At 36.8% G+C, this 26,598-nt stretch overlaps 2 protein-coding genes across 16 annotated transcripts in view; one reads left to right on the top strand and one right to left on the bottom strand.

The window, feature by feature from the left end:
- Nucleotides 1-14,567, bottom strand: part of ARMC8 (armadillo repeat containing 8) — a 53,403-nt gene extending 38,836 nt beyond the window's left edge. For 6 of the 10 annotated variants that reach the window (XM_034439679.2, XM_087872169.1, XM_087872166.1 and 3 more), the window contains exons 1-2: nt 14,358-14,567; nt 11,832-11,908 (exon numbers count right to left, since the gene is read on the bottom strand). In XM_034439679.2, the coding sequence (XP_034295570.2) occupies nt 11,832-11,908; nt 14,358-14,402 (122 nt within the window). In that variant the 5' untranslated portion in view covers nt 14,403-14,567. The other 4 variants (XM_034439683.3, XM_034439682.3, XM_087872167.1 and 1 more) reach the window with 4 other exon arrangements.
- Nucleotides 14,568-19,077: 4,510 nt separating this feature from the next.
- The window catches only part of PPP2R3A (protein phosphatase 2 regulatory subunit B''alpha), a 32,048-nt gene continuing 24,527 nt past the window's right edge, over nt 19,078-26,598 (top strand). The window contains exons 1-3 of one of the 6 annotated variants that reach the window (XM_034439673.3): nt 19,078-19,429; nt 23,138-23,236; nt 23,976-26,364. In XM_034439673.3, coding sequence (XP_034295564.2) covers nt 24,427-26,364 — 1,938 coding nt within the window. In that variant the 5' untranslated portion in view covers nt 19,078-19,429; nt 23,138-23,236; nt 23,976-24,426. Of the gene's footprint in view, nt 19,434-22,369; nt 22,412-22,608; nt 22,688-23,118; nt 23,237-23,975; nt 26,365-26,598 lie in introns of those variants that run through there. The other 5 variants (XM_087872164.1, XM_034439672.3, XM_034439675.3 and 2 more) reach the window with 5 other exon arrangements.

Below are 26,598 nucleotides of genomic sequence, written 5' to 3'. Positions count from 1 at the left end.
GACTAATAATAGGAAATCAATGCAATAAAATTGATTTTAAGAAATCAATGAGCTAATAATTTAAAGAAATGTTGAATCATTATCATAATGAACACATCAATGTGATGTTAAATTATATTTCAAAAATTTGGAACCTGAGATTAATCATGTGGCAGCTGCTTTTAAGAAGACTGTTTTAGTCCAATGGAGATTCTAATGCTATGATTTAAAACCTTGGATGGAAGACATGCATTCACTTTAATGCCTACATAATATTTATCAAAGTAGTAGAAATTTTATTAATATTTCATAATATTTAGTAGTAGTATTAAATTTTACTCTTATGGCCAATATTTTTGGGGGTTTGTTACTGACATGTGTTCTTACTTTTTTATTTCCTTTTAATATTTTTATTTGGGCTCCTCCTTTCCTTGTGTTTATAGATTGGAAGCAATAAAAATAATACAGGTAGTCCTTGACTTACAACAGTTCATTTAGTGACCGTTTGAAATTACAATGGCACTGAAAGAAGTAATTTATGACCATTTTTCACATTTATGACCATTGCAGCATCACATGATTTACATTCACATGATTGACAACTGGTTCATATTTATGATGGTTGCAGTGTCCCGGAGTCATGTGATCATATTTTGAGAACTTCTGGCAAGCAAAGTCAATGGGGAAGCCAGATTCACTTAACAACTGTGTTACTAATTTAAGAACTGCATTGATTCGCTTAACAAATATGGCAAGAAAAGTTGTCAAATGGGACAAAACTCACTCAACAAATTTCTCATTTAGCAACATAAATACTGGGCTCAGTTGTGGTCATAATTCAAGGACTACTTGTATTAAAAAACTAAATTCAGGCATAACCCTAAATAAGAAATATTCTTATATATGACTCAATTACTCCAACTTGGCTCCTCCTGCCAGAGATCACACTGTGCATGCATTGTTTTCAAATTTGAAAGCTGTTTTCTTTCCAAAACTAGTTGCAGTACACTGTTTATGAAGCAACCCCAATATTAATTTTCATGCAATTCTAAAGAAAGCATGGTCAGAACCATTTCAAATATGTTTAGCTACCTTCAACAGCAGTAATAACTAAGAAATAGTAATCAAGCACTGTTTATCAATATGGTGTTCCTGTTGCAAATGAACAGTCACAATGCAGTTTGCATGAAGCATTGAATATTGAGTTGATACATTGTTTGCATTTTTAGGGTTTTCCAAAACGCAGGAATTGCCTATCCCAACTGTAGCTGGATAAGGTTACAAAAATACTTATTTTCCTTAAGTTATAGAAAATGCTGATTAAGCTTAGCTCATTTCATCTTCACTAATACCTATGAGTCAGTACTTCTGAGTAATTGTTGGTTTGCTTTCAGAAGTCTTCCTAAATTTCCAATTCACAAAGTGCAAAGCAAAATCAACCACATTCTCAAATTAAAGTGTTTTCACTTGCTTCCCTCTCCAGACCCAGCTGAACTTCTCATTCTTACTCATGCTGGATAGCCTTTTTTGAAGTTCAGATCCTCTGGGAACACAAGCTAAGAATGCAATGTAAATTCTTTATTTCGAGTTACATATCTTCCAATATAAAAAACAACAGAATATAATTTCAAAACCAATGTGCTATTCAGAAAAAGCACACGTAAGTATCATCTGCCAAGCTATCCATATATAAGGGAAAGGTATGTTGCTGAAACATTCCATCACAGCCTCCACAAAAAAAAAAAAAAAAAAAAAAAAAAAAAAGCCTAACATTGAGTTCCTCCAAAAATGGCGGCTGAGCAGTGGGGAGATTTTTTTCTTTCTATTGACAAACAGCTGACTTTGCCACCAAAGCTGGCTTTTTAGCAGTGGGTTCCCCAAATCTGAACAGGAGCAAATAGGAATGACTCAAGACAACAATCCTGTACCAGTCTGGAAAGAGGAATCTTGATGGGGTCATCATCTGGACTATATTGTCAATCATTTTAGATTTTGTACCCATGTGATTTTCTTGATAAAAATAAAGTGTGGTTCACTAGGCAGTATGAACTGATGCCTTTGCCACTGTTACATGATCATCTGCTGCCAGCATCTTCCTATGTTGCTCATCTTCCTACCCTGTTTCCCCAAAAATTATTCCTCGGATAATAAGCCCAATCGGGCTTTTGAGCACATGCGGTAAAATAAGCGCATGTGCTGAAAATATTTAAGCACATGCGCAGACTGTCCCTGCCATTTCCTTGGGTTAGGGTTAGAGAGACAGAGGTAAGGAAATCAGGTAAGATGGCAAGAGGATCCCTGTCTTGCTCCACAGACCCCAAAATAATAAGACCTCCCCCGAAAATAAGGCCAAGCGCTTATTTCGAGGTTCAAAAAATATAAGACAGGGTCTTATTTTCGGGGAAACACGGTATGTTGCTGCTGCTCCGTGTATGTGCCTGCTTGCTTTAGCTAAGCTGCTGGGATGATGTTCATGCTCTAGAGGACATGTGTGTGTGTATGTGTGTGCGTGTAATTTTTATTGATATTTTTAAACAAGAAATTAAAAAGTAATGAAAACTATTAATAAGGAAGAAAAAATCAAATGCAAAATAAAAAGGGCAAAAAAAGAAAAAAAGGGTAAGGAAAAATAGAAAAGAAAAAGATACAAAGAAGTGGCTTCCAATATTCTTCACAGCAGTTATTAATATATTTTAACCTTACTCTAAAGTTACATCATATTACTTTTCTTTCTATAATCTATCCTATCTATAAATCACACTTTATATTTACAGAAATATTCCATAAGAGGCTTCCAATCACCAATAAATACAATCTTTTCTATAATCAAAGAAACCAATTTATCCATTTCAACAAAATCTGTCAACTTCATCAATTCTTCCTCCATTATAGGTAGTGTTGAATCTTTCCATCTTTATGTATACAGTAATCTCTCCATAGTAATCATATATTGAAATAATATTGTGTTTTTTTCTGTTTATCCATTAGTCCTAAAAGGAAAAACTCTGGCTTCAATTGAACATTGATCTTTAAAATTCTCTATCAAAATATGCATTTGAATCAAATTGTTTACCTTTTATATGTCCACCAAGCATTATAAAATGTCCCTTCCTATTGTTCACATTTCCAACATACATTTGAAGTGCCTTTATACAATCTTTATACATTTTTTGGCATCATGTACCAACAATACTTCTTTTTATAAAATTTCTCTCTGGGATCACAACACAATGTAAATTTCAATCATTTTAACCATGTATTTTTCCCACTGATCCATCTGCATATTATAATCAAAATTCTTAGTCTACTTTATCATATATTTTACCTTATTCTTCCTGTGTTTCAAATTACAACAAAGTTTATACATTTTAGCAGTTACATGTTCATCAGTACACAATTGTATTTCAAATTCAGTCTTATTTTCCTCCATATCATGTTATTTTTATCCATTTTAAATCTTTTTGAGAGCTATAAATAGAAAAACCACTGACAACTATATCATTTTGCTATTAATTGCTCTATTGATTTGATTTTAAATTCCCTTTGATTGTTTTCCAGTATATCCCAATACATCAACTAAATTTCCAGGTAGGTCTGCCAATTCTCTTCTATGATATCATTCTTGAGCTGGTTATCCATAAATGTGTTTTTGGGCACCAACTGAGCTTATATCTATTCCATATTCTCAATATCACATATCTAATACAATTTTAAGTTTACATTAATTTTAGCTTTATCATACCATTAAGGTACATATCATCAAAACATCAGGTTGTCGCCTAACTAAGTTTCGTTTCTCAGCAATATCCATTCTTTCATCCAGACCAAACAACAAGCAGTGAAATACAATTTCAAATCTGATAAATCAAGTTTCTTCCTTGCAACACTTTAGATTTAACTTTAACTTTTTTCTCTAACTATATAAAATTTAGATATATTTTTGCCATTGTTTAAATGGTACACTGTTTAAACGGTATATTTAAACAGGTATTCTTTGAAATAAATCCATTCATGGCAAAAAATTCATTTTTATCCAAGATTCTCCCCAAGTGTGACAATTCTTTTTCAGTGAATTCCTCAAACATTTTCTGCAAGATCCCTGGTGAAATAATCTTATTAGCAAATTGTTCTAGTGATTCTATGTGTCCTTCTAATTTAGCAGCTTTTCTTCTGGCTGCCATGATGAAAAAGTGAAAGTATATCAATTTCTATGATGAAAGTAAAAGGTGGACTTCTCCTTGTTTTACTCTTTTATTTATCTCCATTTGCTCTCTGTAGTTACAATTCCACAGCTTAGCTCATATTATCCGTATCTTGTTTTGTAAAATAGACCAATTACAGGTAGTCCTCGATTTACAAGTTCATTTAGTGACTGCTCGAAGTTATAACAGCACTGAAAAAAGTCACATGACCGTTTTTCACACTTATGACAATTGCAGCATCCCCATGGTCACGTGATCAAAATTACTTAACTGGTTCTTATTTATGACAGTTGCAATGACCCAGGGTCATGGGATTACCTTTTACGGCCTTCTGACAAGCAAAGTCAATGGGGAAGCCAGATACCTTTAATAACCATGTTACTAATTTAGCAACTGCAGTGGTTCACTTAACTTACAGAGCCTTGGTGGCGCAGCAGACTAAAGTGCTGTTAGGTAACACCAGCTGCTTGCAATTACTGCAAGTTCAAATCTCACCAGGCTCAAGGTTGACTCAGCCTTCCATCCTTTCGAGGTAGGTAAAATGAGGACCTGGATTGTGGGGGCAATAAACTGACTTTGTATAAAAAAGAACACTGCTTGGGGCCGCCGAAAGCCCTACTAAGCAGGTATATGCAAAAGTATGAAGACTATTGCTTAACGTATTGTAAGCCGCCCTGAGTCTCCGGAGAAGGATGGCATATAAATCGAACAAATAAATAAATAAATAAATAAATAACCGTGGCAAGAACGTTCGTAAAATGGAGCAAAACTCACTTAACAAATGTTTCACTTAGCAATAGAAATTTGGACTCAATTATGCTGATAAGTTGAAGATGGTTGTAAGTTGAGGACTACTGGTATTATTATGGAAGTATCAGTTACATTAAATATTAAATATGAAAGGTTTCATAATACTAGATACCGATAGAAGCCAATATCATCAGTGTATAAGCAAATAATGTTAAGAATTCCAGAAAAAAATTAAGAACAAAAGTTAAACGTATTATCTACACTTTCATAATAATGTTACATTGCATGTAACATAACTTAGAAGATGCCCAAACCTCTGATGCTTGGCAACATGACTGCATTTGCTACATCCTGCAGTCAGGTTTTACAAAGGTTTTCTTGAAAACTAGGACTTATTTCCAGTTTTTGGTAAAATCACACCCATAGCAAACCACTGGCTTGATTTGACAACCACAGTGTTCACTTAACAACTCCAGCAGTTACTTAATGCTTATTGGTAAAAAGAGGTCAAATCAGGTCAATCACATGATCAACCCATTTTATGACTGTCATAACATACCACATAATGGATAAACTCCATTAGGGTCAAATGTTGAGGACTACCTGTATCTATGTGTGTTACAGAAACCAAAATAGAAAAGGATTCCATAAAAATTGTGGGTTTCTAGTACAGATGGTCCTTGATTACAACCACTCATTTAGTCACCATCTGAAGTTACAACAGCATTGAAAAAAATGACATGATTGTTTTTCACACTTACGACCATTGAAGTATTCCCATAGTTACATGATCAAAATTCAGGTGTGTGCAACTGGCATGTGTTTGACAGTTGCACTGTCAAGGGGTCTGACAAGCAAAGTCAATAGGGAAAACTGGATTCGCTTAATGATCACATGATTCAACTAACAATTGCAGGGATCTGGTTAACAATTTAGCAAAAAAGGTCGTAAAATGGGGCAAAACTCTCTTAACAATGGTCTTGCTAACAACAGAAATTTTGGGCTCAATTGTGGTCATAAATTGAGAACTACCTGTACTAGAGTATAGCTTTGTAAGTGAAGTCACACATTTTGGACATCTTTAAATGAACTCTTCCTTACATGAAACACATGTAATACTGTATTACAGGAGTATTATTTTACACAGTGTTCTCAACAATGGTTCTATCAAAAAAAATTGTCTCAAAAAGACTCAGAGGGGTCAATGGCAACTGCATATAAGTGCTATTAGCAATGTCTACCATGTTTGCAAATGAAAACAGATATTATAAAGATAATATACAATAAAGAGTGGGTGTGCTAAGTAATACTGAGCAACAGAAATTATCTCATGTTGTAATTATACCACAGTATGATTACAAAAATGATGGGCATGGCAAGAGAGGAGAGGAGAGGAGAGGAGAGACTTAATTTGGCCAAATGTTATTAGACACACAAGGAATTTGCCTCCAGTGCAGGAGTTCTCAGTATACATGTAAAACAACAGACTAATAATAATCACAATAATGATGCCAATATTAGAAGGTAGTAGAAAATATGAGAAGGAAAATAGTAATACGGCCATACTATATGTGTAAATATATATAAGACAGTACTGTGGGAATTAGGTGTTCATCAGAATGATGGCATGAGGAAAAAACTGTCTCTGTGTCTAATTGTTTTGGCATGCAATGCCCTGTAGCAGTGTCCTGAGGAGTTGAAACAGTTTATGTCCAGGATGTGGGGGGTCTGTAGATTTTCCCAGACCTCCTGACCCATGTAATATAGAGGTCCTCAATGGCAGGCATGCTGGTTGCAATTGTTTTTTCTGCATTTCTAACTATCCACTAAAATCTGTACCTATCCTGTTCGGTTGCTGTACTAAACCAGACAGTTACAGAAGTACAAATGACAGACTCAATTATTCCTCTGTATTATTAACAGCTTCTGGGGCAGTCTGAACTTTCTGAGTTGACACAGGAAGAATATTCTTTATTGTGCCTTTTTAATTATAGTTCTAATGTTAAGTTTCCATTTCAAAATCCTGGGAGATTATACAACCCAAAACTTGAAGACTCTACTGTTGATCCTGTTATCCAATATAGTAAGAGGTAGTAGAGTAGGAATGCTCCTCCTAAATTCCACTAATATCGCTACAGTTTTAAGTGTGTTCAGCTCCAGATTGTTCCGGCTGTACCACAAGGCCAGTTGTTCAATCTCCTGTTGATATGCACTCATCACCATCTCAAATGAAACCAATGACTGTGGTACCACCTGCCAACATCAGTACTTTAAATGAGGGATCCTTTGAGATGCAGTCATTTGTATATAGAGAAAAGAGTAATGGAGAGAGCACACAGCCCTGAGGGGACCTGTGCTAATTGTTTGGGTATTCAATGTGATTTTCCCTAGCCTCACCTGTTGGTTTCTATCTGTCAGAAATCTTATAATCCATCTATAAGTAGGGAGGCACAGCTAGCTGAATCAGTTTAGAGTGAAGAATTTCTGGAATGATAGTAATGAATGCTGAGCTGAAGTCTACAAAGAGGACCCGTGTATAAGTCCCTGGGGATATAAGATGTTGCAAGATGTAGTGCTGTGCCATATTGACAGTATCATCTGCCTATCTATTTGCACAATAGGCAAACTGCAAGAGGTCTAACAGTGGATCTATGATGATTTTCAGGTGGGCCAGCACTAACCTTTCAAAGGTTTTCATAACTACAGATATCAGAGCATCCGGTCTGCAGTCATCCCAAGGTGGAGGGTTTCTTGGGAACCAGGATGATTGTAGAGCATTCGAAGCAAGAAGGAATATTATTTATTATTATTATTATTTATTAATTTGATTTATATGCTGCCCTTCTCGAGAGACTCAGGGAGGCTTACAATGCGTTAAGCAATCTCTAGTGATTTATTAAAGATGCAGATGAAGATTGGAGCCAGTTGATCAGCACAGACTTTCAAGCGAGAAGTAGTGGTCCCCAACCTTTTTGGGTCTGTGACTGGTGGCAGCAGCATCGGGGGGTAGATGGTTGCATGCACACAACCTAATCCTTTGCATGCACAAATAATGCTTCGCAAGCTTGCCCACCGCTTGTGCAGCACAGCTCCCAACAAGCCACAGATCAGTAGCTGGTCATGGCCGGAGCCTTGGGGATCCCTCGTCCATAAAATAGATCTTTCATTTTTTTCTAGGATCACCAGTGGTGGGGCATCCAGAGGGATGGAGATAGATGCAGGAGATTTGGCTATTGTTGGGTGTTTCTGAGATGGGGAGGGTAACAATAGTTAACAGTGATTTCCTCTCAAACCTACAGTAGAGCACATTCAGGTCATCTGCCAGATTCTGAGATTTATAATTCAAATCCCCACATAGCCACAAAACTCAGTGGGTGACCTTGAATTAATAAATAATAAGTACTTGCTCCACCTCCTGGCAACCTAGTAGTTCAAAAGCACACAAATGCGAATAAATAGGTACCACTTTGGTGGGAAAATAATAGTGTTCCGTGCACCTCAACATACAGTTTATGCTGGCCACATGACCATGGAAATGTCTTCAGACAATGCTGGCTCCCTCAGGTAAGAAACTCTTCTTTTTTATCTTCACAAGTTTTTGTTTTGAGCCACATATACTGCCTTTAACTTATTGAAAGAATGTTGGGATAAAGCTAAAATATCATTCCCAATATAATTCCATTATTAACTCTTCCTCATGTTAGTTTTCCCCATCTATGTATAACTCATTTGGTTATTATTATTTTAAATAAATCAGGCATAATCAGTCTCTCAAACAAAATATTTTCCAAGTTAGAAAATATAGTGCCTGTTGCCCACTGTATATGTGTGTATATTCAAATACATTCTGAAATGAATTTGGGAAGTGTCATATAATATTCATACCTGTTAAACTCAAAACATTAGAGATCTATAGCAAATATGTCAGTGCAAGTTATGAAAGTTGAAAGTAGTCTTAAACGTGACTACAACTAGCCCAATACTAATTCCAACAGTTTTATAGGAAAGGATTTTTTTAAAAAAAGATTCCTTTTACCTTAGAAGAATGGCTTCATTTTTTGTACCATAAAAACACTAGACAGAACAACAATATAAATGAAATAGCTGGTTCTTTTGCAATTCAACTATTCCATAAGTATTATGAAATGAAACTCATAGGTCGTCTTCTTTGAAGTAATTGCTTGTTCAGAACTAAAACCTCTTCTACTTTTGTATTACTGAGATTCTTTTTCCCAGAATTCTCTTTGGGAGATAGAAATTCCAAAGTAATAGCCTCATGAGAAATTCTAATATCATAGATCACTATTCCATATATCCATATCCACATCCATGCATACAGACAGACTGTAAAACACAAAATTAGGGTAGGTTACAATCTTCTTATTGTCAGAAATACAAGTTTGGGAATTGGAACATAAATCATACGGTTTAGTTAGAAATTCATAGGGTTTTCAACATGAGTCTGTAGTAGGCAATTACTGTCAAAGTATATTGAATTCATTGGTATAATAAGGGATTTCTTGTAGCTATTTCACATACGAGAAACCAATAATTCTTTAGGAGTAACTAATGGTATTTTTATACAATACTGGAACATCAAGTCAATATCTGATTTCCAGAAAAAAATATATTCATTTTTATCCAAAAAGAGAACCAGCATATTTTCCTCTTCAAAGGAAAATTGATAGAAAATGTGTTAAATACAAACAAAATACCCTATTTATCAACTGCAGCAGAAACCAATCCTAGATATTCTCACATAGCCAATAAATGTTTACATATTTTATATTTACATAGAAATCTATCTACCTGTCTATATTAACCACAAAACGGGGCCAAAGTAAAAATTCTCTTTTAATTGTACTTTTAACTATCGCTTAACCAACACTCCAGAAGATAGGCTCAAGATACAGAAGGATCCTGACAGACTTGAACATTGGGCGCTATCTAACAAAATGAAATTCAGCAGTGAAAAAAGCAAGGTTCTACATTTAGGGAAGAAAAACAAAATGCACAGGTACCGTATATGTGGTACCTTACTCAATAGTAGTAACTGTGAGAGGGATCTTGGAGTCTTGGTGGACGACCATTTAGCTATGAGCCAGCAGCTGCCAAAAAAGCCAACACAGTTCTGGGCTGCATAAACAGAGGGATAGAATCAAAATCACGTGAAGTGATCTTGCCTTAATGCCACTTTATAATGCCTTGGTAAGGCCATACTTGGAATATTGCATTCAGTTTTGGTCGCCACGATGTAAAAAAGATGTTGAGACTCTAGAAAGAGTGCAGAGAAGAGCAACAAAGATGAGTAGGGGAGTGGAAGCTAAAACATATGAAGAACGGTTGCAGGAACTGGGTATGTCTAGTTTAATGAAGAGAAGGACTAGGGGAGACATGATAGCAGTGTTCCAATATCTCAGGGATTGCCACAAAGAAGAGGGAGTCAAACTATTCTTCAAAACACCTGAGGGTAGAATAAGAAGCAATGGGTGGAAACCAGGGTGGATAAAAATCAATGATTTTTTTAAAAAAATCAAAAAAATTGGATTTTTTTTATTTAAATTGGATTTTTTTGATTTTTATCAAATTTATTTTAATAAAAAACTTTTAGGGTAAAAATCTATCATAAGATAGTTTTCTATTTAGGATACATTTATAATTTAGTTTATTCAGCATGAAATGGAGCTTAGTTATATAGCATGAGGCTATATATTCTGCAACACTGGGACTATCGGTGAGTCAACAGTGGGTCAAAGGAGTAGCAGAGATGACAGTTGCTCTTTAAAAATTATGATTTAAATCGAGTTAATTTAAATCAAGCCTTTTTACTAGTGATTTAAATCAACTCAATTTAAATCAAATCCACCCTGGTGGAAACTAATCAAGGAGAGAAGTAATTTAGAACTAAAGAGAAATTTCCTGACAGAAATTTAGAACAATTAATAAGTGGAACAACTTTCCTGCAGAAGTTGTGAATGCTCCAACACTGGAATTTTTAAAGAAGATGTTGGAAGTCCCTTCCAACTCTGTTATTCTATTCTATTCTAAGTTAATTAATCTCGATCTGTATCTTCCAATTTTTTTCTCTCTCAGGTACAATACAAAAGCACACTGGAACATGTTTTTTATCCTTGCTGTCTTTATTTATCCTATTCAGAATTAATGCTTGTTCAACCTTACCAAAACAATGACACAGACCTATTCAGAAATACAGATTAGATTAAATGAACTTGGCTGAGGTCAGATGGTAGGACATACTGGAACTGCTTGAACCAAAATCAAGCCATACTTTCTGAAATTCATTTATGTAACCACTGTTATGATTATCATGACATTAGAATCTACACATAATGTACTGTGGTTAAACAGAAACTTCCAACAATATTCTTATAACCACAGATGAATTTTATTGTAATCATGTTGAATTATGGTTTTAATACACCTGAATTCTAATAATTTATATATCAGATACTCATTTTTCAAGTGTTAAGACAAAATATATGCATAATTGTATATTCATGATTCAATTTATATTACTTTTAGTTTAAATTTGTAATATCTAGCAATAGTATCTTAATTTGTATCTTTCAAAACACTGGGGAATTCTCATCAGATGCAAAGGTGAATACTCTGCAGGCAGGAAAAATACATTACTATCAGATGTATAGAATGGCGGACAAGATTTAGGCATGATTTAGAAATCAAACCAAAAATACTGAAACTGCCAGGCAGGGAAAGAAAGATTTATACTATGTTAATACATTAACAAAGAATAACTGAGCATATTTCATTAGTAATGCCTCAAATACATAGTTTTTGTTGAAGTATAAAAAGCAAGTAATTTTTCAAACAAAGCTAAGAATTTAAAGACACAATAGCAAAAAAGTTTGTACTACTTACATGACACCCTGAAGTACTTTTTGAGGATCAGGATCAAATAATCTGTCAACATAATGGCGACTACTTGCTGTAACTTCCTGTAAGCAAAGACATTTGAGGTCTATCAGCGATATACATTTTTACAATTTCAAGAAAGCAAGACTATAAAGCAATAATATTTATTTGTAACAGCGCATTATAGTGAACTACCTAAAGGTGACAAGGTCATGAATGACTGAAAGTAAAGCTTCCTGATCCAGAAAGAACATATATGGTATTCAATATATAATTGTGCAAAGGCCATCATGGCTACAGCCGCTACCTGCTATTCAACCAGGACTCCTGAGTCTAGGAGGACTCCAAGTTGTAGATCACCTGGTGATATATCTCATCCAGAGTAAAACAAAACAAAACATCTATCTCTGGACTCAATCAGCTTCCAAATCAATAGCCACTCTGTTTGGGTAGAATTTAGTCTGCTAATTTATAATTTTCCAATTAGTAATTCTATTTCTCCAACACAGGACCAGATTCTTCTGCCAGTTTTTTCCTTTGCCTGATAAAAATATGTTTTTATATATAAATGAACCTACTTTCAAAACCAAGTGATTATGGGGAGCTGTTGAACATATTATGCTATATCAGTCAAGTGTATCATCCACTACATTACAATATTATTCAACTGCTGGCGTTATAGATTTGAAGAGCCTTGGTAGTACAGTGGTCTAAGGCACCCTGTTATTAAGCTGGTTATTAAGACCAGCTGCCTGCAATTACTGCAGGTTCGAATCTCGCCAAGGCTCAAGGTTGACTCAGCCTTCCATCCTTTCTAAGGTAGGTAAATTGAGGACCCAGTTGTGGGGGCAATAAGCTGACTTTGTATAAATATACAAAAGGATGAAGGCTATTGCTGAGCACATTGTAAGCCGCCCTGAGTCTCCGGAGAAAGGCGGCATATAAATCAAATTAAAAAAAAAAAAGAGAGGAAGTAATTTTTCAATAATAAAGCTAGCATTTTAGCACTTAATGTTATTATTTAGGGATTTAAGACAGCTTCTTATAGGGATGTTGTCAAATCCATATCCTACAAGATAAATCAAACTTTAATCATTCTACTTCTATAGGTAGAAATATAAAAATGCAAATGATATGATTTAAATAATGATTTCAATATGGATAGTATACTATTGTTTCATGGATGATCAAGAACAAAACCCATTTCTGATATCAGTTCATTAAATGAAGCTCTCCTTAGAATTCCAAATTTAGAGACTTGCCTACAAATTTTTAACACAAAGAACAATTCTACAATTCTACACACACATATACACACAAAACACTGGTTTGCTGCAGAAATATTGTCCATAGTACAAACTTTTTTTTTCTTTCTTCAATGGGTGTTAGATGTAAAAATATACAGACGCAATACTTCCATACCTCCTATAGCCTTTCCAACTATTGGAACATATCCAACTTACAAGATAATAGATTTTGCAAAGACAGAATCCCAACAAAATCATGTTTAAAAGAACACATTCCTTAAATGTTCCTTACACAGATACAGCCATATTTATAAGTGATACCGAAGTAGCTATAACAGCATAATCATCTCCTCCCCACCCAACCTACAGCCTACAGAAAGTGGAAATCCAACAATAACACATGCAAATAGACTGGCTAGACAAGACTTATGTGACTACTTGTTTCAGAGTGGAATATACTTTTTAGTGCCTATACTGTCTCTCTCTCTCTCCCCATATTAAAAACCTAACTCAATGCAATTTCACTCTAACCTGCTATAAAAAAAGAACTATACAATTGACAGCTGAGCAAAATAGGAAACTACAGGTGGAACTTGCAACTGCTGTTAACTTTTTTTTCTAAATGTCTATTAAAGGAAAAAAAATCTGCTTTCCAGAATGTCCCTCTAATTGTGTTCAGATTCAACATTAGGAAATAAATCAGGCATTAAAAAAATTAAATGTAAAACTAAATCCATTACTTACACGCGTTTTTGCTACTCTAATAAAAATAGTCCGAACTTCTATGGAGAAATTCTATGGCAGATTTTTTTTTTAGTGCATGAAACTAATAGAGGACAACAGAAAAATTCCCTCCAAATCTATGGATACAAGACGAGAGCTACTGCTCTTATCCCCGTGACATCTTAATGCAGAAAAGAATGCAGCAGGGGTTAATTTTATTTCCTCCAGAGGAAAAAAAAAAAACCCAGCAGTTGGACATCCCCCAAATCTCCCCAAGGCCACCTCAAAGCGAAAAGAAGCAGCCGAGGCTCTCCTACTCCTACCGTAGCTGCAAGGGGGAAAAAAACAAGACAAGCTTCCAGGAGGGCGGGACTCGCTATGAACAACCTAAGGAAGGTAGTAGTCCTTCACTCGCCCGGCCGGACACAAGAGGACCAAGCCCGCTTCCCCCAGCTCAGTTAAGAGAGAAAAAAGACCGCCAAACGGAAGCCCTAATGCGACTTCCTTCACCAGGAAGCAGAAGCGCCAGCCTTCGCCGTTGCTGGTCCGGGCCTGCACTTACCGACAGGATACTCATGCGGAGTGGCGTCTCCAGCACACACGCCATCTTGACGCACGCCAACGGCACCAGCCGTTCAACCCCACGCAAGAGCTCGTGCCAGGACCGCGGCGATGACTGTTAGTGCTGCTCTTGCTGCTGCAGCCTCTTCCAAGCGCACCCACATCGCCGGGGGAGATACAAGGAAGGAAGGGAGGAAGGAAGGAAGGAACTACATCCCGTCAGTTGAAATAGCGAATGGGAAGGAGGAAAAAAAAAAAAACACAGTTTCTCCGGCGGCGAGCAACACGCATGCGTGGCGAGGACTTGTTGAAGGGAGGGAGGGATTATTTCCGGAAGTAGGTAATTTACTCCCACCTGTTTATAGAACATCAGAATGAAAAGAAACGTGAAACGGGATGCGCCAACTCGACTTTCGGATGTTTGGGCGTTGAGCCAATGAAGGGTGGGGGCGGCGTGCGCATGCGTAACGGTAAAACCACCTGTCAGAATTTGTCCTTGGCAAAGTGAACGGGAGAAACAGATAAGGAATTCGAGTGCTTAGTGTTGTTACGCCATCTATTGACAATTATGTTTTAGAGGCATAACGCTTCTAACGCGAATGAGGAAAAATTGCACATCACGGATGTGTAATTATGTTAAAGTATTTAGAAACAAAGTTTAGCATTGCAGTGGGATGGAACACAGGAATAGAAGGCTGAAAGTATCAAACCCCATTTTCTAAATATGTGCTCAAAACAGCAGTAAGAGAATGCCCCACAATGGCAGTGGTTGTTCAATACACTACACTAGAAACCTTTACAAATTAAGGGCTTTCTCCAGCGCTCTACTCTCATCCTAATCAGAAAACTATACCACCATAAAATGTGCTGTTATTAGCCCTTCATTGTTGATAGATCAAGGAAACAGACTCCAGAAGATGACTAGAACAATATTTTATTGAGTTCCTCTGTTGTAACAGAATTGTGCAAGTCTGGCTGCATTTTTCCTTTTCTCCCTCTTATACCTAGAGAGACAGGAAGGAGTAAGTCTCTTGACATCCTGTTTCTTAACATTTTTTTGTATATGTTATAATTATCTATAGATAGATTCTTCAAAATAATATTTGTGGCTCCCTATAGTTGTCCCATGTGCTGATCTCTGGCTTGTGATAAATGGTGGTGCTCTGATGTGTTGTTTGCAGGACACGTTTAAACAATTGTTTTATTTTCCAAAGCTGTGAGGCTATACTAGTGTGCTGTATCCAAATGTCTTGGGAGCAAGAATACAAAATTACAAAAGTATTAATTTATTATAGCTTCCCACTCCCACAATCTGATTAGCTTACAAATACAAAATAATAAAAACAGTTTAAAACATACAAGCCCACAAGCAGTTCAGACTAAAACAATAAACAGTAATAAATTAAACCAAATAAAGGCCATACAAATATATCAACTGAAGGTCTGAGAGCAAAGCCAGTTTTCAACTACTTTTTAGAATCCTAGGAATGTCCATATCTCTGGGGATGCTGTTCCAGAGGGACCATGATAGAGAAGACACACTTTACTTATTTATTTAGAGTATGGACTTGCAGTGTATGTATGTGTGTGCCAAACTGGAGGCCCGCAGGCCGGATGCATCACGTGCAGGCCACACCCACCCCAATTCCACGAAAGGAAAAAACATGATATGTCACGTGACAGGAATGTGACACCACAAGTTTGACATCCGTGATCTAGGATATCTAAACATTGACATGCAACATTATTTATATGAGAACAAATCAGCTACTGGACCAGTATATGCCCTCAGCTTACAGTCAGTCACAATGTGATCTATAGTTTAACGGACTCCATAGTCACGCTGGGAGGAGGATGCCCCATTTATACAGTGAGTTCTGACAGATGCTGTGTGAGGTACAAATCCTATTCAGGATTGTCCATTACTGGTATTCATTGCTGTCAAATACATGGCAACAAAAGTCCCATAGGATGACAATATTTAATAGAAGAAATCTAGAATATACCCACTCTAGGTATATTCTTTGATGGAATGTACCAACAGACAACAGTTGGAAAGAGGTAGGCTGTCGGGTATCTATGCCATAAGGGCCTTATAGGTAATGACCAACACCTTGAATTGCACCTGAAATCTGTCTAGCAACTAAGTTACAGCTCAGTGGTGTCACATGAGTATACTGAGAGGTACTCGTTACCAATTGTGCAACTGCATTTTGTACCAGCTGTAACTTCTGGATGGCCTTCAAGCCCCATGTAGACCACATTGCAGTGATCCAATTGTAAGGTGATCAGAATCTGAGAAACTGTCTGAAGGGCTTCCTGGTCCAGAAAAGGATGCAACAAAATTATTATGTAAAGTCCTTCTTGATCACAGCTGACACTTGCTCTTTGAAAACCACCACAGCCACTCAGCTTGGAAAGGATTGAGCTGAAGTCTGTTCTCCCCCATCCAGACCTGAACAGTCACTGATTAATATCACAGCCTGGGTATGGACTATAAAGCCTGATATCATTAATATCCTGATGATACCAAAACCCTTAGCCATCAGTTTCATATAGATATTAAACTGGAAAGGGGAGTGTCAACTCCTGACACACCCCACAAACAAGGGACCACAGGCACAACTTCTCCCCTCCCCTATCAACATCAATTGAAATCAAATGCTGAGGAAGGAAGTGAAACAGTACAACACAGTGGCTTCCACTCCCAACCAGTCCCGAAGAATATTGTGGTGTATGGTATCAAAAGCCAGTGAGAAATGAAGGAATACCAGAATGATTGCATCACCTCCATCCAAGCTCTTATATAGACTGTTGATCAAAGACAGTTTGAACATGTGAACATTAATAGAGGTAATTGCTTTATAACTGATAAGGAAACAAGATAACTCTAGGGGGCAGAGTGGTATCCTTCAAGGTATGAAAATATACACATATCCCTTGAAAGGCTACACAGTAGCCTTAATATATGAGTTCTGCCAAGGCTCTGATTCTTATTCTGACAAGCTACGTTAATCCTATACTTTGCTCCAGATAAAGAGAGATAGAAATACAGCAGTGTGTATGCTTGGATTTACTGCCTCTTCTCAAGACATGGTCTCTACAATAAGTTAAACACTAAGAGGCACAATGTGACACAATAAAGAAAATTTCATTCCTACAGATGGTAAGTAAGTGATATATAAAAGGACATACTGTATATGAGATACTATATTTCTCCATATGGAAGTCGGTAACTCCCCTGTTCTGGAAAGGAACTGTTTATGTCTGGTTGTGAATGCCCAGTTACAGGATTATCTTAAAAATGGAAACTGTGTACTAACTTAAAGAATGGTTTTTAACCTACAAGTTCAAATTGAAAAATTGATTAAATAACAAGAGTTTTAAATATTCAGGCAACTGTAGCCAAATCAATCTCACAACTGGATGGATTGGAATCTAAATTGCTGTTGGCTGATTTAAAGGAGAAGGAATTGAAGTTTGGAAACTGCTTCTCATTGGCGAAGGCTGAAGGAGATACTAATTCTACAGATCTGGAGAACAGAATCAACAAGTGATGAACTGGACTCTCTTAAGATTGATGGTTATTGGGGAATGTATTTGCTTTATTTATTTATTTATTTATTTAATTAATTAATTAATTAATTTATATGTTACCCCTCTCCAGATATATCTGGAAAACAATTTGTACTGGATTTTTTTGGGAAAATGGGTTGACGACAGAAATCCCACATTAGCCCAACTGTTGTCATTCTGTTCATATCCCTAAAGAGCTGGATACAAAAGATGAAGGATAGCAAACAGGAGGAACCAACCACTCACTATCATTTGCTGGACATGCAGAATCGGGACAGCACTATTCAATAGTGAGAAAGAGGCAATAGAAGCAGAATAATCTATTATTCTGTAGATTCAAAGAATAATAAATTCAAAGATGTATGAATAGCACTTTCATTTAGCAGTGAAAGGTCCTCAGTTAATAGAAAATAGTGGATGAAACGGAAGAGTTCCTGAGTTACATTTTTTTCTCCCTGACATAGTTTCTTTGCTTCTAACAGTCGAAGGAAACCGTGATATGGTCTTATGGTGGTTTTAAATTTTGGGGCTGTTAAATACCTGTACCTCAAAATCCTTCTGAATAATTGGATTCATCCTAGCAATTTACTTGAGAGCTTTTGATAAAACTAGCTGGACATGTTATAAGGGAATCTCCAAAAGACAGCCTGGATGTATTACATGGACCAGTCCAAATTTTATTTTTGCATATACTATTATTCACATTCTTTATTCAACTTAGTGTATAGCTTTGTTGAATGGAATAAAGAACTAGGAGCCAACTTCAGCCTGTGGGGATGAAGCTGATGAATGCACAACATGGGTGCGGTAGAAGTAACTATGAGCCAAAGAGAGTGAGACATAAGGACTTTGTAAGGGAAGAGCCCTGGAGCTTTGGAATCAGAGACAGGAAACTGCAGCTGGCATTTCAGAAATGCCAGACCTAAGGGTTCCATAATCTTGGCTCAATGCACCACAATCATGTGGTTTAAAAGTGGAGAATAAAGACATTATTTTCTTTTTCCTTTCTGGTTTCTTAATCTTTCAAGAACGTTTAATATTTTCCACTGCAAAATAGCAAGGCCAAAGATGAGATCAACGTTTCTGTTAATGTCGAGGGGCGTTGGTCTTTTGTTTTAAAACCACCTCCTCAAACCGAACTTCACAAGAATTCCCTGCCTAAATCCCAGGACCCTCAGAGGCGATTGTCTGTGGCTGTTCCCAGGCAGGACAAGCAAAGATCAGACTTGGGCTTCTGTTGACGGGACGCAGAAAAACAATCTCAGGCGGGAGCCGCGGGGGCTGGCGCTCAAATGAGTCTCGGCCCTCTTGGCAGAGAAATACCACCGCCTCCTCCCCTCCCCATTTGCACTGAAGTGCGCTCTGTGGGCGCCCCTTTCGTAGTGCGGAAGGGACGGGAAAAGAAGCCGAGCCTCTCGCGGCCAGAGGGTGGAGGAAGGAGGAGGGTCGAAGCTGAAGAGAGCCTTAGAATGGGCGAGGGAATCGCCTCGGCGGCGGGTAGGTGCGAAAGCTCCTGCCACGGCTATCTCTAGTACCAGCGTCCCCTGTTGGGTAGTAATTGTTGCTCTCAAATATCAGGAGGAAAGTGGCGCCCAAAAAGCCAACTCTCCTTTCTTGTCCGGAATCTGGCTAGAACTGTGCTGGGTTTGCGTTGGATCGGATTGGCGTTGGCGGGCGGGCGGACGGGCGGCCCGGAGCGCGGAGAAAGCTGGAAGGGAAAAGAGGGAGCGGCCGGGGACGAAAAAATAGAGACAGTTCGGAGATTTCCAGCATTTCGAGTAGCTCTTGGGAAAACTGGAGACATACGGCCTCAGCTGAACGGGTGACAGTAGAGGGTCAGGAAGAGAACAGATAAGTACTTTTAACTTGCAGAGAAGGGGTAAGGGAAAAGAAATTGACTAGTCCCACGCCCGAACGATTTCTGAGCTCTGGAAATCGTTTTCGACGTCAGTCGCAATTTCAATAGAGCGTTGTGTAGGTAATCACTGCAGTCGCCAAAGTTACGAAATGGGCAAATCCTGTTCGGAAAGGTAGGCAAAAGTGGAGTGCCAACCTCCGGAGAGAAAAAAGAAAGAACAGAAGCCCACATTGCTGCTACTGGGCTATTTTGAACAAACTGTCCCTGTGATTTGAATACAGTAAATGATGCAAATCCTCTTGTCAGAACCAGTTGAATTGTTTTGCTGGAATAGTTGGTTTCCAGGCCTTTTTACTTTTCACTGTTACTTGGTTGTCAGGCCTCGGGTGCTATTATGTACTTTGTGTAAGGAACCTGAGTGACATAGAGAAGTGCTAGGTGCTGTGCAGGATACAATACAGAAGTGTGTGTGTGTGTTGGGTGGGGAGATCACAGAGACAAGGACAGTCAAATGCACTGAAAATAATAATATAGGATCATGTAGATGTTAGCTGCTTCTGCTAGAATTCTTCTAGATAGCTTTGCTGAATCCAGGTGTTACTTAAAGACAAAATACAAGGAATCATTTTGATCTCCCTAGTTGACAATTCTGTTTGGGCAGTGCTGCAGGCAAAGGATCTGTTATCCAAGAAGTTTGGAAGTGTGGTACCAATGGTTATCCAAGATCCCTTTGACATAATTCCCAGAAATGTAGGATGTTAGAACCCAGCTAGTGTTGTTTGTAACTCGGGGTTTATAATGTAGTATAAACCAGCCAATTCAGTAATAAGCAGCTCTTAACTAGATATATTTGATCAAGCCGTAGAGAATCTGTGCTAGCTTTTGCTGTTGTTGTTATATACCATTTCCCTTCCTTTTGGATGGAAATCTCTAGTCATCTCAGCTTCATTTTTAGGCCAATGAATCACAATGCAGTTGAAACAATCTGCTGATCCTTGCTAGACTTTAGGAAACATTGCCCTAGAGAACTTACTGAAAAGTTAAAGTCAAGGCTTTAAGGCAAGATTTAGAACAGAAGGAGATTCTATATGGTCATATTAACTAGTCCTTCATAACTATAACATAAAAGAAGGTCAACAACGTTGTCCTTTCATTTGCAGAAAGAAGAAAGTGTCAGAACCCTGAAAATGGTTTCATGGCTATGATAGCACTTTTAGAGGTAGGGATCCAAGGTTCAGGGAGAAAGAGAAAATGAATGAAATTGCAGATGATTCATCTGTGAGCACAGTCGTCCTATCCGTCTCCAGAAAATGAGTACAAGGAGAAAATAGCAGCTGCAAATTTGCTTGCTGTACCCAAACAGCAGAGCTCAGTGTTCCCTTTGCTGCTTTTCAGTATCTGGTGGCATTGTAGAGACAGGATATGTTACTATTTATTGTTTGTGTTTAATCAAGTCGCCTTACCAGCAACAGCTGCTGATCGGCTGCTTTTCTTTCAAAATAAACATGATGACATTAAGGTTGCTTTTCTAAAAATGTGTGCAACTACTACTTAACAGATTATTCGAATGGGCAAGAATACATCTTATGCGTGAATAGTGAGAAATGAGATAAAAAAGGACCTAATGCATGAAGTCTATCGGATAAAGATAATCTAAATTCTAAAAATACGTTAGAACACTGTAAGCACATACTTTTATGGCACAGTAAATCAGATCTGGATCTTGGAGAGAAAGTTCAAGTTGTACAGCTATTTAGATACTTGGCCAAGCTATTTATTAACTTTAAGTTCTTTATCTGTAAAAAGAAAAAAGTTTACATAACCAGATTCTTGGAAATAAATTAGAATAAAATCTATAAGTTACAATTTAAGATTAACATTCCTCTATTATTAGAATAATGTGTTTAATTGGCAGGCTAGAAACCAGAAGACTATGAGTTCAAGTTCTGACTTATCATGAAAGCCAGCTGTATGACTTCAGGCCAGTCACTCTCTCTCACCTCACCTCACCTTACAGGGTTGTTGTGTGGAAAGTCGAAGGAGGAACTTGACTTGCTTTATAAAATACTTGTAAAAATAATAAAGGCAGAATATTAATAAAACAAATAATCTTAATGCTTGAATCTTATAAAATTAATAGGAGTATGAACTTTACCTTAAATTAGCAAGTAATAGGCATGGTAAGAGTAAAGAAAAAGGAGATGTCGTTCTGATGCTGAAGATTTTTAGATCAATAAAGTATATGTTCAATAACGTATTATGATGGCTCATTTATTTAAAATCATAATTGCACAATACAGTATACCTTGCCTTATAAAGGCTATCAGCCTCTCTCAACTGGGGCTCCACAAAACTCTAAGGTTCTGCAAGAGGTTTCTGAGAAAGGTCTTTATTAAAACAAATCAACATCAGTTTTCGAACTTTGCAGGCCATGCAATGCCAGTGTTTGCAGCGGTGTGAATTTTTACATGCTTCAAGTCAGTTACTGGCCTGTCAGTTTGCTGTTGTTGTATAAAATATGGATTGTATAAATTAGAAGTGAATTATGGTGTGAAATTTTTGTGATTTTTTTATTCACAGGTTCCTTGAAATCTGAAAATTATTTCAAGGGATCCTTTAAGGTAAAAACTTTGACGAAGACTGCTCTAAGCAGTTATCAGCGAAAGTCCTAATGATAGTGGCTTTTGTGAAAGCAGGTTTAAAGTAAAAGTGTTGTATGTACACTTCTTCACTGAGTGAGAGATTATCAGCAGATAAATATACCTCACTGATAATCTTGAGCATTTACTGCTACTACAATGTTATTACCTTCTGCAGTTTTCAAACTGAGATGTGATCTGAAATATTACTAGTATTCCCATCTGTAAAACAGCCCGATAGCTTGATGAAATTGCTGGGTAAGTTTTTCTGGCAATATTTTTTATCAGTATACTGTGGATTAAAGTTGATATTTGCATTAGTCAGTGCAGCCTAGGGAAAAAGCTAAATTAAATGATTTATTCTAATGTCATCTATGAAAATATGAAATCCAGTATAGCATTTAGAAGTGTAATCTGATATTCTAGAGAGAAAAGAATTATAGAATTACAGATATTCTGGGCAGTTATAGGACATCTGTTTCCTGTCTTGGCTGTCTGTATATATGCTTAAATAAATGTGTAAGTCTTATGGGAAGTGTCTGGTGCCTCAAATGAGATACTTCCCTCTCCCCAAAACCTCACCCCTTATTTTTATCTTTCTACAGTGAAACTTGGGGAACAATTGTTCTCTATTTGCAGACAAAAGGCAGTTATAGTTTCTATGTACAGAAGGAAGCTGAAATGATAGCTTCTTTTGTTGCTTTCTAGGCAGAAAGGGACTATACCTTTGGGTATAAGGTGAGTGGAGCAGTCTGCCTTCTCTGCTCAGAAGAGCTCAGAGGCCATTGCAGCCTCCATCTTAAAAAGGTGAGAAGTAGCAAGACATTAATCTCTCTACCCCTTGAATCATTGAGGCAGCAGGTTGTCTGTAGATGTTGGTAGTAATAGTGGTCATGACTGGGAAATGAAATCTGGATCTTAGACAAGAGTAATTTTCATGTCTTCATTTAGTGAACAAACTAAAATTAATTCAACTCTTATGTGCTTAATAGCAATAGCCATTAGCTATTGAACTAATTTAAGTATATTTGATTAATTTGTTTTATCTACTATTTATTTTATTTGTAACCCACATGGTTTAATGGTTATTATCTGTTGCCTTTGCATAAGTTATCTGATTGGAGAGCAGATAGCATTAGCAAGTAGTGTAGTTTTCAATTTGTATTAGAAAGAAAATATATTTTTTTGAATATTTTTTCCATATACTTAGTACATGGAAGATTTCTTAAACATGTATTTCTCCCATTAATGATATAAATTGATAGCATTATCTTGGCAGTAGATAAGGGTCAACAGAATTCAAGCGGGGTTGGATTTGATATATTTGTGCCTAGGTAGAGATTCTAGGCTAATTCCTTTTTTTTTTTTTAATTTGATTTATATGCCGCCCTTCTCCGAAGACTCAGGGCGGCTTACAATGTGCTCAGCAATTTTGACTCTGTCCCCAGGTTCTGCTACTCCTTCTCCTGCAATGCTTATCTAAAGTTAGTAGCAGTATCTAAAGTTAGGCTTGAAATCTGTTTACTAACAACATTTGTTATTGCAGGCATCTTCCACACCAATGAAGGAGGTGGATCATTTGACCACATTACATGCTTTTATTTTCTCCATGAAATCTGAAGTTCAGAGGAAGTTTGCACAAAACATTCAAGAGAAAGTTTTTTCCTAATTTTCTCAACAAGTGGATTAACATTTTTCATTTTTACTTCTAACATTGCTATTGAGAGAAGAGAACAATTGTTCATCACTACCACATTTTTAGTCTGGGAATATTTACTATTATCTAAAAGACAATTATACATTATGTGGGTCATTTTAATTTTTTATAGATTATTGTCTGCAATCTTTTAATACAGATTCTTGACAATGCATTGGTTTTGCTACATTTTTAACACAACCACCTCAGTGCTTATGATGTACCAATATGAGATTTAAAGGGGGGTAAAGTGATTGCTCTCTTAAGCCATTTCAGAGTGCAACAACTTAAAATTCATATTATGGCAGCAAACTATAAAAGAGTAATAACAACAGTGAATTGTTACAGCAGTGCTATAATAGATAATCAACTTCAAAATGTTGTGCATTATTGCACAGGGACATGTCAAGTATTCAAACAAGGAATTATGTGCATAGTGGCCCACCACAGTATTTGTCCAAAGCTACTTAAAGTTTCTACACCTAATTTTAGAAATTCAGATTTGACCCACAGATTTTCAATGCCTGAAAATTCAATTGCTTTGCCTGGGGATGAAGATTATAATCAGCTCCTTCCTAGTAATCCAAAACTCAAAAAAGGATCTTCTGTTCAAAGCAGTGCAAATCTGAAAGATATCACTGAAGAAGCCATAAATCTTGCTAGTGGAAAAATAAAAGAATTCTCATTTGAAAAACTGAGAAATTCTTCAAATCAGGCAAACTATAGAAAAGGAAGAAAAGTTAAATCAGACCAATTCAATAGAAGATCACTAGATTTTGACTTGATTAGTGGACATTTCAGCAGTGATGAAATTTTGTCCCCTCCTAATGGTGTTCTAAATAATTGTTCCCATGAAGAAAAATGGCATGTCAGCAGCCCTTCTGTTAAAGAAAGTGGGAGTTCTGTAGTTCCTTTGCCTATAGAAACTTTTCCTGATGGCAATTTTATAACACAAATTTTGGAAAAGCACAAACTGGATGGTTCTTCCAGTGGAGATATTAAGATGTGCTTAGATATCTTGCTAAAATGCTCAGAGGACTTGAAGAAGTGTACAGATATAATAAAGCAATGCATTAAGAAGAAATCTTCAGGAAATGCCAATAGCGGAAATAATAGTGAGTCCTTGGCCAATTCTGAAATAATCTATATGAATTTAATGACAAGATTTTCTTCTTACCTTAAACAGTTGCCTTTTGAATTTAGACACCCTGGTGACATGGTAGAACTGATTAATAGTTTGTCTGCTTTGGAGCAATCTCATTTCTCCCCAATATTTGGCAATGAGCAACCACCAAGATATGAAGATGTTGTAACTTCTGCATCATCTGTGGCAAAGCAGGCATTTCCCTCTAACTTAAAAAGAATTCAGGATAATAATAATACAAATTCCTCAACCAATCTTATCCAAATCCCCAGTGTAGATATTTCCTCAAATGCATTGCAGAACAATATAGATTCTAGAAATGATTGTCATGTACTACCTCAGTTACAATTTCTAAATCCATCAAACAGTGTTTTTTCCACAGAATCTCTATATATTGTAGAAGAATCAGATGGGGAAAAAGTAAGGGGAAGTGCATCAAATGTTCAGAGTAGGACAATAAGGGGAGATTCAGAGAGCAGCCAAGAGCGAGCTGAATGGCTAAATCCTTCTTTAGAACTTCCTAAAACTTCACATACTGTTGCACAGCCTCTATCAAAGGGTGACCTCTCCATTTCAGCTGATTCCATTGATCAAGCTTTTAACTATAATGGTCAGGTCTCTAAAGAAGAGCTCAGAAAAAACAATCAAGAAGAGATAGATAAACTTTTGTTGGATTTAGAGAATTTTTCACAAAAAATGGAAATTACACTGAGAGAAACTACTGTGGAGCAGAGTGATTCTAGATATTTGAAAAGCAGTGGTTTAACCAGTGAAGACAAAGGCAAAGATTGTTTTCCTGAAGACAAAAGCGTGCCTTCTTCCTTATCAAAACTTGTAGAAATCAATGGTCATAAAATGGATGAAGATGACAAAACACTTTTATTGCGTATTTTGGAGAGTATTGAAGACTTTGCCCAAGAACTAGTAGAATTCCAATTGGGCAAAGGAAGCTTATCAAAAGAGAAAGAAGTGATGCATATTCTTCAGGAAACTTTAGCCACGCCTTCCATCACAGTTGACAAGCAGAGCTGCATAGATACACTGAAGAAAAAACCTGCCTCACCATTAATTCAACAGATGCCAGAGGTTATCAAGGTAAGAGTTCGTGATTTCTTCTTTCACTTAACAATTGAGCCCATTCATATAAAAATACTGCTCTGTGGAAATACTGTAACACAGAAAATTATTTATATATCATTGAATTTTTCATTCTTTATAGTAGATTTATAGTTTGGACACCAGTCCAAACTTTTTTATGCACAATACAAAAATAGCTTGTCATGTGTGGAAATCACCCAGAATTCATTGTTGAGAGGCCAATACATTTAA

Source organism: Pantherophis guttatus, chromosome 6 (assembly GCF_059756535.1).
Source record: "Pantherophis guttatus breed Tessera chromosome 6, ASM5975653v1, whole genome shotgun sequence".
Classification (NCBI taxonomy): domain Eukaryota; kingdom Metazoa; phylum Chordata; class Lepidosauria; order Squamata; family Colubridae; genus Pantherophis; species Pantherophis guttatus.
The sequence above is the reverse complement of the archived record's forward strand: the minus strand, read 5'-3'. Positions and strand labels throughout refer to the sequence as shown.